The sequence below is a fragment of the Sceloporus occidentalis genome, unplaced genomic scaffold (genome assembly GCF_023333645.1).
Source record: "Sceloporus occidentalis isolate IW3139 unplaced genomic scaffold, rSceOcc1.0.p SCAF_86, whole genome shotgun sequence".
NCBI lineage: Eukaryota > Metazoa > Chordata > Lepidosauria > Squamata > Phrynosomatidae > Sceloporus > Sceloporus occidentalis.
In genome coordinates this window covers 3,267,617-3,281,323 of record NW_028317066.1, presented here as the reverse complement: position 1 = coordinate 3,281,323, position 13,707 = coordinate 3,267,617, and the positions used below count along the sequence as shown (strand labels likewise).

General features: G+C 47.3%; 1 protein-coding gene across 1 annotated transcript in view; it reads left to right on the top strand.

The window, feature by feature from the left end:
- Positions 1 to 3,655, top strand: part of LOC149285020 (uncharacterized) — a 29,785-nt gene extending 26,130 nt beyond the window's left edge. The window contains exon 4 of the mRNA XM_089495926.1: positions 2,748 to 3,655. Within this exon, the coding sequence (XP_089352052.1) occupies positions 2,748 to 3,479 (732 nt within the window). The 3' untranslated portion in view covers positions 3,480 to 3,655. The remainder of the gene's footprint in view (positions 1 to 2,747) is intronic.
- Positions 3,656 to 13,707: the final 10,052 nt, after the last annotated feature.

The following is a 13,707-nucleotide window of genomic DNA, read 5'->3' as shown; positions in this document are numbered from 1 at the left end:
CTGACCAAAACAGAATAGAGTGGCACTATTACTTCCCTTGATCTTGACACTATACTCCTATTGATACAGCCTAGGATCACATTGGCCTTTTTAGCTGCTGCATCACACTCTTGACACATGTTCAACTTGTGCTCTACTACCATTCCTAGTTCCCTTTCACACATAATTTAATTGCCATAACAACTTCCTGTGGAATCTTGGAATTTCTAGTTTTAGTGAGGCACTATTGTTCTCCACTTTGTAAGGATTCTAAATATCCAATCCTAAACTGCCAATTCTGGAATTTTGTGGGAAGGAGCCATGGAGATTAATGCTTTTTGCCCCTAAATGGTCCTCAGCCCATCCCAGAACAAATTTCTTGGCTTTTGTAGCCCCTCTTCCAGCATTTTGAGACTCTGGAGAGGCATTGTGGGGAAAAAAGCCTTCCTTGGCCCTGCAATGGCTCAGAGAGGGCCCAACAGTGGCAAAATGGCCTCCACTTCCCCAAAGGGATGCTGTGGGATATTGAGGGGCAAAACATTAGGCCATATTTTTAGGCGACACAATGTGGGGTAGCCCCTGAGATCCGCTGGGGTCCAATGTGACCACCCCACTTCCCTACAGCAGTCCATCCCTGTCTTAGAGATGTCTTAAGGTTGTTTTAAGGATTCTCCCTTGCACTTGACCCTCACTAATATCAGAAACGAGGTCCCGGACCCCTTTTTCTGCCTTTCCTAATGCATTAGTCGTATATTAATTGTCTTGCCAAGAAATGACCTCAAAGTGTCCCTTTTGTGCATCACACTCTGTGGGTGTGTGTCTGTGATAGAGAGATGGTGGCAATGTGAAAAACATAAAGTCAGGGAAAAGATGCGGAAGGTGATCTGGTAAAGCAGTGCAGATGGGCAAGAGGCAAGGTGGGAGAGCAGAGGGAGAAAGTGAAGGGGATCAGGCCTCTGGGAGCCAGGAGGGGAAGGCAGGAGCAAAGCCAGGATCGCCTAGTTCTGTGCGGAGAGGAAGGGACTTCTGGGAAGGGCCAGGAGAGAGGCCTTGGGGATTGGGAGGCAGCCACCAAACTGACAGATTTTGAGAACTGGATTGAGTGAACTGGTGAGAACCAGCTCAAATCCTTCTTTTCAGACATATTTAGGGGTTCCATTTAGCAGTTATGTGTAACATCTATGAAGGGAGGAAAGGGGACACAAAAACTCCTTTTTCTCTAATGTTTCTTTTGCTTAGCTCCATGGTTGATTCAAGACATCCTTTGTTACCCAAAATGCTGGAGTCTGGGTGGACACCCACAAGTGCTATGCTTTTAGGGGAATTTGGTACTTAGCTCAATAGAATGAATTAGGTTTACTGGGGCAATAGTGACCTCTAGATTCAGCTCAGTTATAGCAAGTCCTGAATCAAACAGATCTTCAGAGCCATTTGAAATATGTAAGTGTTTACACACACATGCAAGAACTAGGTAACAAAGGTGGGAGTGGTGAATAGATGTAAGGCTTTGTTAATGGTGACACGTCATCTATCCAGACCTTTATTCAAATTGCTGAGGATTTGGTTGGGAAGAGGTCAGTAGTTCCTTTGACAATTGGGGTTGGTGAATGCATTTAGGTGCTTAGCCATGAAAAAAAAGAGTGTCTGTCTGTAACTAGACTGACACCAAAGAACAGCAAGTTGGGGCTGATATTTATATTGAAATTGTTGCTTGGGGGCAGAAACTGAGGGTTCAGAAAGGTTTATATCACTTTAGCATATTTCATGTGTGGGGAAAGCATGGCGTGAAACCGAATTGAATGCATTGGGTCTTTGATGCAAATACCTCAGACAAAAGGGATTAGCACACCGCCTCTAAGGTCCTTGTTGGCTCTGAATTTTGACCATGTTCACAAGCCAATGTACACTGCAATCTGAGGGTGACACTCCCAGATGCAACTCAAAAATAGCATAGGAGAGTATGGAAGCAAATATCTAAATATAGGTATTGGCAATACACTGACCACTTTCCATACTTAAAGATAAGTCACAGACACAGTAGATTTCATTCAGGTCCTTGGAGATTCTCTATCTTGAGTTGCAAAATAATACAAAATAATCCTCTCCGACTTCCATCAACTTCACCATCCCTTATACACACAACTCCAATCCAATCCACACCAATCCACATGTGAGCTGTACATGATGGTTGTGAGTCATCTCCTGGTGCGAAACAGCATGAAGGGACCTCTGCAGTTAGCTTCCATCATGCCTTGGGCTCTGACTCAGGACTCTATGGCAGTCTCACAGGATATGATGCCACCTGTCAATCAAAGTATTTTTGCACATGGTTAATGGAATATTTTTTCAACAGTCCTTTGACTATCTGCTTCCACTGATTCCCTCAAGGCAGCCCCATTTTTTGCTAGCTCCTATGAGTAAGGATACAACCATTCAATGGGATTAGGGGCATAAGCAGCAGGGCCATACTTAAGTTACTCACAGCAACTTTATTAATTTAATCGCAAATAAGGAGAGGTTAATGAGGGCTAAATCATGTGGCAACACCCTCCTCCCTTGAGTCTGATTTTCAGTCTCATCTGTCATTGTCCTTCTTTACAGAAAAACATTTGAGTCATGAGAGAGTCCACACAGGAAAGAAGTCACATAAATGCCAGCATTGTGGGAAATATTTTGCTTACAAGTCAATCCTTGTCCTGCATCGAAGAGTCCACACCAGAGAGAAGCCATACAAATGCCAGCACTGTGGAAAATGTTTTTCCTGGAAGTCTGACCTAGTGAAACATCAGAGAGTCCACACAGGAGAGAAGCCATACAAATGCCAGCATTGTGGGAAGTGTTTTCCTCAGAAGTCAGACCTAGTGAGACATGAGAGAGTCCACACAGGAGAGAAGCCATACAAATGCCAGCATTGTGGGAAATGTTTTCCTCAGAAGTCAGACCTAGTGAGACATGAGAGAGTCCACACAGGAGAGAAGCCATACAAATGCCAGCATTGTGGGAAATGTTTCTCTCAGCAGTCACACCTAGTGACACATCAGAGAGTCCACACCGGAGAGAAGCCATACAAATGCCAGCATTGTGGGAAATGTTTTCCTCAGAAGTCAGACCTAGTGATACATCAGAGAGTCCACACAGGAGAGAAACCATACAAATGCCAGCGTTGTGGGAAATGTTTTTCTCAGAAGTCAGACCTAGTGAAACATCAGAGAGTCCACACAGGAGAGAAGTCATACAAATGCCAGCATTGTGGGAAATGTTTTCCTCAGAAGTCAGACCTAGTAACACATCAGAGAGTCCACACAGGAGAGAAGCCATACAAATGCCAACATTGTGGGAAATGTTTTTCATTGAAATCAAACCTATTGAAACACCAGAGAATCCACACAGGAGAGAAGCCATACAAATGCCAGCATTGTGGGAAATGTTTTTCTACAAAGTCAGACCTAGTGAAACATCGGAGAGTCCACACAGGAGAGAAGCCACAAAAATCTCAGTAGTGAACTAACATTATATTTGTCAATAACGAATACAAAAAATACATTTTCAATCCAACAGTCCAAAACAGGCCCTTGTGATATTGTTTGTAAGGTTTGTCTGTCCATATGTCTGTTTATGTTTTAAAGTTATACTTTGTTAAGATTAGGTTTTCATTGCTAATAGTATAGAAAATTACTTTGGGTTGTATATTTGGCTGGGGATTGTGGGTCATGGTATAGGTTAAGTAGATGGGGGGGGGGGGGTTGGGATTTGTTACAGCTGGCTTTATTAGTTATGGGAAGGATAGCTTTTGCAATTTGTGGGATTTTGGCCTAAGAAGGTTGGAGGCCAGTATTAACAGAAAGGGTTAGTTTGTGGGAATGGCAAAGGGTCCTTGTTACCTGCAGAGCATAGACTGTGGGAATTGGAGGTGGGGGCTAGGTTTAGAAGAGGGTAATGTTTTAGGTTTTGGTGTTTTAATGTATTGTTTGGATTGGAGTGGGCAGTTCTGTCTTAAACACTGAATTTCTGTGTGTTCTCAATAAAGTTCTTTGCTATTTCAACACATTGGACTCTTTGATGCACAAAAGTTCTGCATTTGCCCAAAACTGACCCTTTCTTTTGTCCTCAGCTCCATTCCCAGCCATAAGAACAGCAGAGGCAAACATACACAAACACAAATATACAGGGACAGCTATATTTCCAAACTAGATCCTTCCTTTCCTGACTTTCCAGCTCTGCACCTTGGGCTCCATTTTGGTTTCCTCAAAGGAAGAAATGAGGGAAGGAAGGGGAGGCTCCTGAACCCCCGGCGCATCCAGAAGAACTGTATAAGCGGAGGGTCTGGATACTTCTCCTGTCGCCTCTGTCGTAAAGCCAGAGTCCAAATTGATTCTTATCTGAGAGATTTTGTCTGCAAAGTTATTATTAAAAGCATCAGAGCAGACTTTTGTAGGTTCTCACAAAGACTTGAGGGTGGGGGACATTTGAGCCAAGTCCCTTACCATCCTGAATAGCTCTGCAGGACGAGACTTTGCAAATGCAGTACATGCAGAGTAGAAGGACTTCTTAGCTGCATCTATTGCTACTACATAGGATTTAAGAAAAACCCTTATCAGGTATCAGTCCATATTTCTGCCAGAAGCGCTCTAGCCGTTGTCCAGCCCCCTTCATTAATTTGAGATCTTTAGTATACCATGAACTGCAATTTGAAGTGGGTTGAAAAAGGGCGCTTGGGAGCAATAGTGTCTATAGCTCTGGTAAGAACATTGTTCCAAGTATTGACCAGAGCTTCAACAGAATCGCAGGCATTACCAGCCATCAAACCCTCTAAGGCCTCTGGGAACCTAGTGGGTTGCATCAACCTTCGAGGGCGGGCCATTTTAATAGGTCCTCCAACCCAGACGGGGGGAATAGTGGCCTTCAGCCCAACCTTGACCAGGAAATGATCCATGGTCCATGACAATGCGGAGATATTGACTACCTCCGCCCATGGATGTGCCTGTTCCGCACAGAAGACCATATCGAGAGTATGACCTGCACAGTGAGTGGGCTCAGAGCCTATCTGGGAAAGGCCCATGTTTGTCATGCTGACCATGGACTCCCGAGCTGCACCAGATACGTTCCTTAAACCGGCCTCGAGGGGGATGTTGAGGTCGTCCAGGACTAAAAGCCTAGGCGACTCCAGCAGCAGCTCTGAGACCAGTTGTGTCAGCTCCGCTAGGGAGTCTGTTAAGCAACAGGGTGGGCATTAAACCAACAGAATCCACAGACTTTCCCTAGTCCTTAAGCTGAGGTAAATACATTCAATGTGGTCCATCTTATGGATAGGTATCCTGGCCAAAGCAAGATTGTTTTCATGGACCAAAGCAACGTTCCCTTATCTGCTCACTGATGGCGAACCCAGCTGGTAAAGTCTGAGCTCAGGTGGCTGAGCTATCATCACCCAGCCAGGTCTCCATGAAACAAGCCAGGTCAGCCTCTTTGTCCAGTAGGAGATTCTGGACTATCTGCGTTGTATTTTTGACTGACCTGCTGTTACACAAGAGCAGGGAAAGGCTCTGTGGCTGGTTTGGTATGCTCTCCATCTCTTTTGGGATAGCAGGGTGAATGGAAGGGGAGATAGATATCAAACATCAATCTCTCCTTCCGCTGTAACGACATTTCACCCTGTTAGCGCACCATGCACATCTTGTATAGCCACTCCACAGTCAATCTCCCCCCCCCCCAATTTGTCATCTGAATGATATTCTCCTTGCCCATGCCCATCTCCCTCCAAGTGTCTGTCTAAGAACATATGAAATAAAAGTACACAAGGAAAAAGGTACCAGCCAGTTGGCATCATCTGTCCCACCATTCACCACTGCGTCCCTGCCACTGGGAGCCAGGGATGTTAAGGGAGAAGGCTGTCTCCTGGCTGGCATCCTCTGGCCTCGGGGAAGATCTACAGTCCTGGCCATGCCCCTCTTACTGCTGCCTTGCCTCTGCTGGCTTCCTTGGCCCCTGGAGGAATTGGAGGAGAGAAAGGGTTGCTTCTGGCTTGGCTCAACTCTCTGCCTGGCTGGAGGTGAAAGGAAGAGAAGGAAGGAAGGAAGGAAGGAAGGTAGGTGCCAAGGGAAGAAAAGCATAATGGGACTATTGAAGTGAGGTGGGGGTATCGTGGACCAGACTGATGTACTCACCTCCCAGGACCCATTGTAAGAGCTATCACAGCTCACTGTGATGCTTTAAATCAGGGGTCCTCAAACTCCAGCCCTCCAGGTGTTTTGGACTTCATCTCCCAGAAGACTCAGCCAATCAACATCCACATGCAAATTCCCTTCCTACCTCAGTACTCTACAGCCAATCTGAATAGACTTCCAGAGCCCCACAAAGGCTCCCCTTTCCTCTTTGGCCCTCAGCCAATCACCATCCACAAATTTCCTTCCTACCTCATAATGCCCTCCCTGACATCTTGGCCAATGATCTGAGATTCTGGAAGCTGAAGTCCAAAAAATCTGGAGGGCCGGAGCTTGAGGACCCCTGCTTTAAATGATAAGAGCTGACTTGGATGCCAGCATTATTGCAGAGGCCATAGGTCAGGTGTCCAGTGACTCTGTCAATGAGATCATACTGGATCAATTTGAATCTGTGAGTACTAAGGATGTGGTCAAGCTGCCTGGAAATGAGAAGAAGACAACTTGCCCTCTTGATCTGTGTCCTTCATGTCTGGTCATCCAAGGAGGAGATGCACTTAGGACTCACCTGAGATGTATCATAAATGCATCTCTTCCATCTTGCTTAAAAGAAATGGTGTTATGATCCCTAGGACATGAACAATTACAGACCGGTCTCCCATCTTCCATTTCTAAACAACAACAACAACAACAACAACAACAACAACATAATAATAATAATAATAATAATAATTGTTATTATTATTTATAGCCCGCCCAATCACAAGGAATCTGGGTGGGTTACAACAATAAAAATATAAAGAATACAATAAAATAAAATACAAAAAATAAATACAATACAATAAAATAAAAGAGAGCGACGTTAGTTACAGTAATTCACAGTTAGGCCTGATGGAAATTGGGCCTGTCTTTTTCACTCCCTCCCAGGTCTGATGATGACAATTGAAATGGAGGGAGGGCTCTTCTTCTTGAGGCAATAATATAATTTCATTAATTTTAATTTAATTCTTCTCATTAATATAAGAGAAGAATTGGTGGACAGAGTGACATAAGTCACAGTAAATGGGGAGAGGAACTAGGTAGGGAACTAGGCAGGGAAGGCCTGCCTGAAGAGATGCGTCTTAAGAGCCTTCTTAAAGGCTGTAAGAGTAGAAATGTCACGGATCTCCTTCGGCAGGTCATTCCATAGCTTCGGAGCTGCGATGGAAAAGGCCCTCTGGGTGACTGAAGTTAGCCTAGATTTTATTGGCTGAAGTAGATTCTTCCCCCAGGACCTTAGAGTGCGGGACGGACAGTACGGAAGAAGGCGTTCCCTTAAGTATTCTGGACTCAAGCCATGTAGGGATTTAAAGGTAAACACAAACACCTTGTACCTTGCCCGGAAACTAATTGGCAGTTAGTAAAGGGATTTCAAAATCAATGTTATGTGATTGGTATGATGAGTACCTGTAATTAACCTGGCTGCCCTATTTTGTACAAGCTGAAGTTTCTGAACTTGGCACAAGGGTAGCCCCATGTAGAGCGCATTACAGAAGTCCAATCGAGAGGTGACCAGCGCATGTACAACTGTTTCAAGGTCTCCCTGCTTCAGGAAGGGGCGCAGCTGGCGTATCAGCCGAAGCTGATAACAAGTGCTCCTGACCTGAGCTGTCAGGTGAAGCGACGAGTCAAGGAGCACCCCTAAGCTGCGGACAGAGTCTTTCAGGGGAAGTGTGACCCCATCCAGAACTGGCTGACATAATTCCATACCTGGGCTTGGGTTTCCTATAACAAATACCTCCGTCTTACCTGGATTCAGCTTGAGTCGGTTTTCCCTCATCCAGTCCATTACCGCCCCAAGACAGGCATTCAGAGGAGAGATGCCATCCATAGACACTGCATCAGTCTGAGACATAGAGAAATATATTTGGGTGTCATCAGCGTACTGATAACATCCTGCCCCGTGTCTCTGGATGATTTCTCCCAGCGGCTTCATGTAAATGTTAAACAGCATAGGAGACAATATTGCGCCCTGGGGTACACCAAATTTTATCTCTCTTTTAGAAGAGCAACTGTCTCCCAGCGCCACCATCTGGAATCTGCCTGAGAAGTAGGACCAGAACCACTGTAGAACAGTGCCTCCGATACCTAACTCTCTCAGGCGTTCCAGAAGGATACCATGGTCGATGGTATCAAAGGCCATTGAGAGGCCTAAGAGCACCAGCAGGGTCACACTTCCCTGTCGATGCCCAGAAGGAGATCTTCGACTAAGGCGACCATGGCAGTCTCCACTCCGTATCCCCCCCCCCCGAATCCGGTTTGAAATGGGATTTCCCCCCTCTATTCTCTTTCCCTCCTTCCCTTCACTCCAAGGGCAAACTTCTCCACTAACTCTAAGACTTCCCTGCAGCCCCAGCTTCCTTTATGTCCCTTCCCCCAAAAGACAGCTCTCCTGGCTCTCCTTCCCCTGAATGGACCTGAGGGCCCTTGGCAATGGGGCTGGAATGGAGCACCCTCCCCTCCTCTTTCCCTTTCCTCAGGTGAATGCTGACCCTCTTTCTGTGTCTCTCAAAATGGTGGCACTTAGTCTGGACCCCCCCCCTTTCCCAAAATCCAGGCTACGTCCCTCTTTATGATGCCTTTACGATGTGTATTTTACACATGATTGCCTCCTGAGGACACTCTGAGGACTGCCATTGGCTGGAATCCCAGTCCCTCCCTCCATCCCTGGCCCTGATTGGCTGGAATCCCCTCCCTCCCATCATCCCTGACCCTGATTGGCTGGAATCTCCTCCCTCCCATCATCCCTGACCCTGATTGGCTGGAATCCCAGTCCCTCCCTCCATCCCTGGCCCAGATTGGCTGGAATCCCAGTTCCTCCCACCACCCCTGGCCCAGATTGGCTGGAATCCCAGTCCCTCCCTCCATCCCTGGCCCAGATTGGCTGGAATCCCAGTCCCTCCCTCCATCCCTGGCCCAGATTGGCTGGAATCCCAGTCCCTCCCTCCATCCCTGGCCCAGATTGGCTGGAATCCCAGTCCCTCCCTCCATCCCTGGCCCAGATTGGCTGGAATCCCAGTTCCTCCCACCACCCCTGGCCCAGATTGGCTGGAATCCCAGTCCCTCCCTCCATCCCTGGCCCTGATTGGCTGGAATCCCAGTTCCTCCCACCACCCCTGGCCCAGATTGGCTAGAATCCCAGTCCCTCCCTCCATCCCTGGCCCAGATTGGCTGGAATCCCAGTTCCTCCCTCCATCCCTGGCCCTGATTGGCTGGAATACCAGTCCCACCCACCATCCCTGGCCCTGATTGGCTGGAATCCCAGTTCCTCCCTCCATCCCTGGACCTGATTGGCTGGAATCCCAGTCCTTCCCACCATCCCTGGTCCTGATTGGCTGGAATCCCAGTCCCTCTCACCATCCCTGGCCCTGATTGGCTGGAATCCCAGTTCCTCCCTCCATCCCTGGTCCTGATTGGCTGGAATACCAGTCCCACCCACCATCCCTGGCCCTGATTGGCTGGAATCCCTGTCCCTCCCTCCATCCCTGGCCCTAATTGGCTGGAGTCCCAGTCCCTCCCACCATCCCTGGCCCTGATTGGCTGGAATCCCAATCCCTCCCACCCTCCCTGGCCCTGATTGGCTGGAATCCCAGTCCCTCCCTCCATCCCTGGCCATTTTGTATTCTGGCAGCCATTTTGTGCTGCTTGTTCCAGAGCTTTCTCTGAGGCCTCAGTTGAACAGAGGTATCTCTTCCTCTCCTGAGGCTCCAGAGTCAAGGAGGCCAGGCTCCTTGGGCCAAAAGGAAGGAAGTGTGTCCCTTTGTGCCTCTGACTCTCCATTTTGGGGAGAAGGAAGGAAGGAAGGAAGGGGCCTGTGGGGGTCTGATGAAGGGAGGCAGGGGACTCAGGGCCTGTGGGGAACCTGGGCTTTGGGGACTGGAAAAGAGAGTTGGGAAAGAGACCCTCCCTTTGGGCCCTAGCTGGGGAGGGTCCCCCGCTCCTTGCCTCTCCCTTTGGGAAAGGGGACCCCCTCAGCCCCCTGGACTCACTCCTGACACTCATTCCTAGAATGGCTGGGACTCAGAGGAGTTTCCTAGGCATTGTCACCTTCTGCCCTCCATGGCCATTGGCACTGACCTTTTCCCATTGCCTTCCCTCCCTCAGCCCTTGGACCTCCTCCTCCTTCGCACTCAGAGCAACCCTTCTCTACGGCTGAGGAGACGGCCTCTGACCCAGGGAAGCTCCGGCCATAAAGGACTGAAGGAGAGCCCTTTCTGGGGCTGCAGGAATCAGGGTCTTTGTACTGAAGGTAGGATTGTGTGGAAGGGCTGTAGCTGAGAGACTGAGCCCATGCTTTGCAGGGATAAAGCCCCAAATGCAGTCTCTAGCAGAACTGTCTTCCCAGAAGGTGGAAGTGAGATTTCCAGACCCCAGACACATGGTCCTTTTTGTGGGGAATATGTGTGTGTTGTTTACTAGAGCTTTGTGAGGTATTTGTTTTACTGAGTTTATAAAATGAATTTACATGTGTCCTCTCTTCCCAAAAATAAGCATAATCCAGGATGCAGTCTTTAATCTTAAACCTATACATATATAGAATTTTATTGTATCAAGTGGTGTGCATACCTTTTAAAAATATACTAAAAGAAGTGAAAATGAATGTGATTTTGACAATGGGTCTGTTCAGAAACATTGCACACAAATATACATATAAGGATTCCTGGATGGCCTCAGCAAGCAGAGAGAGGAGGTGCACACCTCATGCCCTATCTATGACTGACAGACAGAAACACAGCAGTTAAACTTAGATGAACACTCTCATTTGTAATAATGAAATGATTATTTTCACCAGTGTCGAAATGGGGATGGGGGCATGATGAGGGGAGGCTGTGGATCAGATCCGTAAAGTAGTGCATATCTTCTCCAGTCCAGGAGCTAGATCTTCTCTTCGTGGGGCATAAAACAGGTCCTCCTCCTCCTCCTCCTCCTCCTCCTCTACATGAAAGAGTAGTCTAATTCTCAGCCATGACTTTGAAACAGCATTTCTTCATTTAAAAAAAACTGAGGTGGCATGAATCCTGTTGGTTAACCCTAGAGATTAGACCCACTGAATCCATAAGTGACTGGCGAGTCAAACTATAGGTAATGCCAACTGATTCAGTGATTCTCCTCTGATCAGGACAAAGCATAGTATAGGTTCCAGGTTAGGATTTAGTCCTGCATGTGGAAATCAGGTGCTCTCTTCACATCAGCTTAATCCTCTGGTGCCCCCCAACCCTGGGAGGAGGGCAGGATACAATGCAAGGGAGCAACCAGAGAAGAGACAGCTCCTTTCCTGCCCTGCCTGACCAGGGGCCTCCCTGGGGGATGGAGGGCAACTGGTTTGGGAGAATAAGGGGCCACCAGGCCACACAGCCTGACTCAGCAAAACCCTCCATGCTCCAGTGTTGTTCTGGGTGGAATGAGGCTACAACTGGCCATTCACTGACCCAGGTCCTACCATAGAGTTGTGGATGCCATCCTGCATGGCCATTCCATGCCTGCTGAGAGTGTCGGGTGCAAGGTATTAGAGAAGCATCCAGCCGTGTTTCTGTAGCCAGAAGCAAAATGAAGACATCTTCCTCTGAGGACCACTGGGTACTTCTGGAGATGATGCACTCATTTCACATCTAGCTACAGGGATACAGACAAGGCTCTTTCCAATTCCCCATCCCCTGATTCCCCACCACTCTCACAAGGCATGGAATAGCTGTTGTGTAAGGGAACTGCAGTGAATCTATGCTAGGTCCAGGGGGCTTTGTTTGGTGCAGAGGGAGGAAGGGGATACCCACCTCTGCATCGGCCCAAAGGAGGCATATATAACCTGCGCATGTCATCAGTAGGATGCCGTTCTCTGTGTCTTTGAGCGCTGCCGGGTTTCTTACCAAGCCTACCCTAACCCTGGTCCCTTTTGTCAGGAACTTCATCTCGGCCTCTTCGTACACGGCTTTGGGCCTCTCTTTCTGGAAGTGACCCAAGTGCAAGACCACCAGGACCCCTGCCCACCTGATGGCTGACACAGAGGCCAAGCGGAGGGAGTTGGGCTCCAAGAGAAAGAGGATGCAGAGGTACAAGAACTCTTTGGTGAGTCTAGGTTCTTGACTATTAGTTTCATCTGTGTCACTGCTGGGCCAGTTCATGAAAGCAAGCGGAGAACATACTCTCCCAATTTAGCAGAGACAGTCCTGGTTAAGCCTCTCTCACCCCACTTTTTCAGGGACTTTTAAAAATACCCCATCCCACTTTCCCCCTTCTCAGCTCACTTCAGTTCCTGAGTGCCATTCAGTTTGCAGCCCATCAACTCAAAAGTGCGGAGAGGAGAGGAAAGAAGGAGGCAGGATATGCCCTTCCCAAGAGGCTGAAGCAAAAGCAAACTGATGTGCCCTTCCTAGCTTGTGTGATCTTCCTCATAAACAACTTTGGCCATCTTCACCCCCTTCTGGATTACTTGTCCATATATGTCTTGCTTTTCCAATCTGCGAAATGTTGGGGGATATGGGAGAATGTCTCTGGATCTAAATTGGGGGTGGGCCCAGTGGCCCTTATTTAAAATGACGTTTGCCTCTGAAATTTGGCAAGAAATATCTAAATGCACCACAATTCTTTGGTGGCTAAATGTACTATATGTGCTGGGATAGTGAGTATCCGAATCCATCCTCAATATCCCAGCCAAAATTTAAAGTTTATTTCCTGGACTGATTTCTGAAGTGATGAAATACTAATATTTCGGCTGCACCATGTGCTTTCCTCCCCTTTTGCTTAGTCACTCTCTGGATGAGGGCTATTTTCTATTTCAGGTGACCTTTGCAGATGTGGCAGTATATTTCTCTGAGGATGAATGGAATCTGTTGACAAAGAAACAGAAACATTTGTACAGTTATGTAATGATGGACAATTATGAGAATGTGGCTTCTGTAGGTAAGGAACCTGAATCCATTGCTCTTTCTATAAAGACTGAGGGTCCTTTTATCCTATATTATTATGTTTCTATGGTTCCACTAGAATAATAGAATCATAGAGTTGGAATAGACCACAAGGGCCATCCAGTTCAACCCCCTTCTGCCATGCAGGAATACACATTCAAATCACCCCCAAGAGATGGCCATCCAGCCTCTCTTTAAAGACCTCCAAATGAGAGAACTCCACCAGACTCTAAAGGAGTATATTCCACTGTCAAAGAGCTCTTACTGTCACAAAGTTCCTGCTAATGTTTAGGTGGAACCTCTTTCCCTGTGTCTTGCATCTATTGTGGTGTCGCCTTTTCTCTGTAGCAACAAAAAGCAAGCTTGCTCCTTGCGCAACATGACAACCTTTCAAATATTTAAACTTGGATATAATATCCACTCTTTATCTTCTTTTCTCCAGGCTAAACATAACCAGCTCTTAAAAGTGTTCCTCACAGAACTTGATAGTTCCCAGACTCTACACCACTTTGGTTGCTCTTCTTTGGGCATGCTCCAATTTGTCAACATCCTTTTTGAATTATGGGGCCCAGAACTGGACACAGGATTATTCCAAGTGAGGGCTGACCAAAGCAGAATAGAATGGCACTATT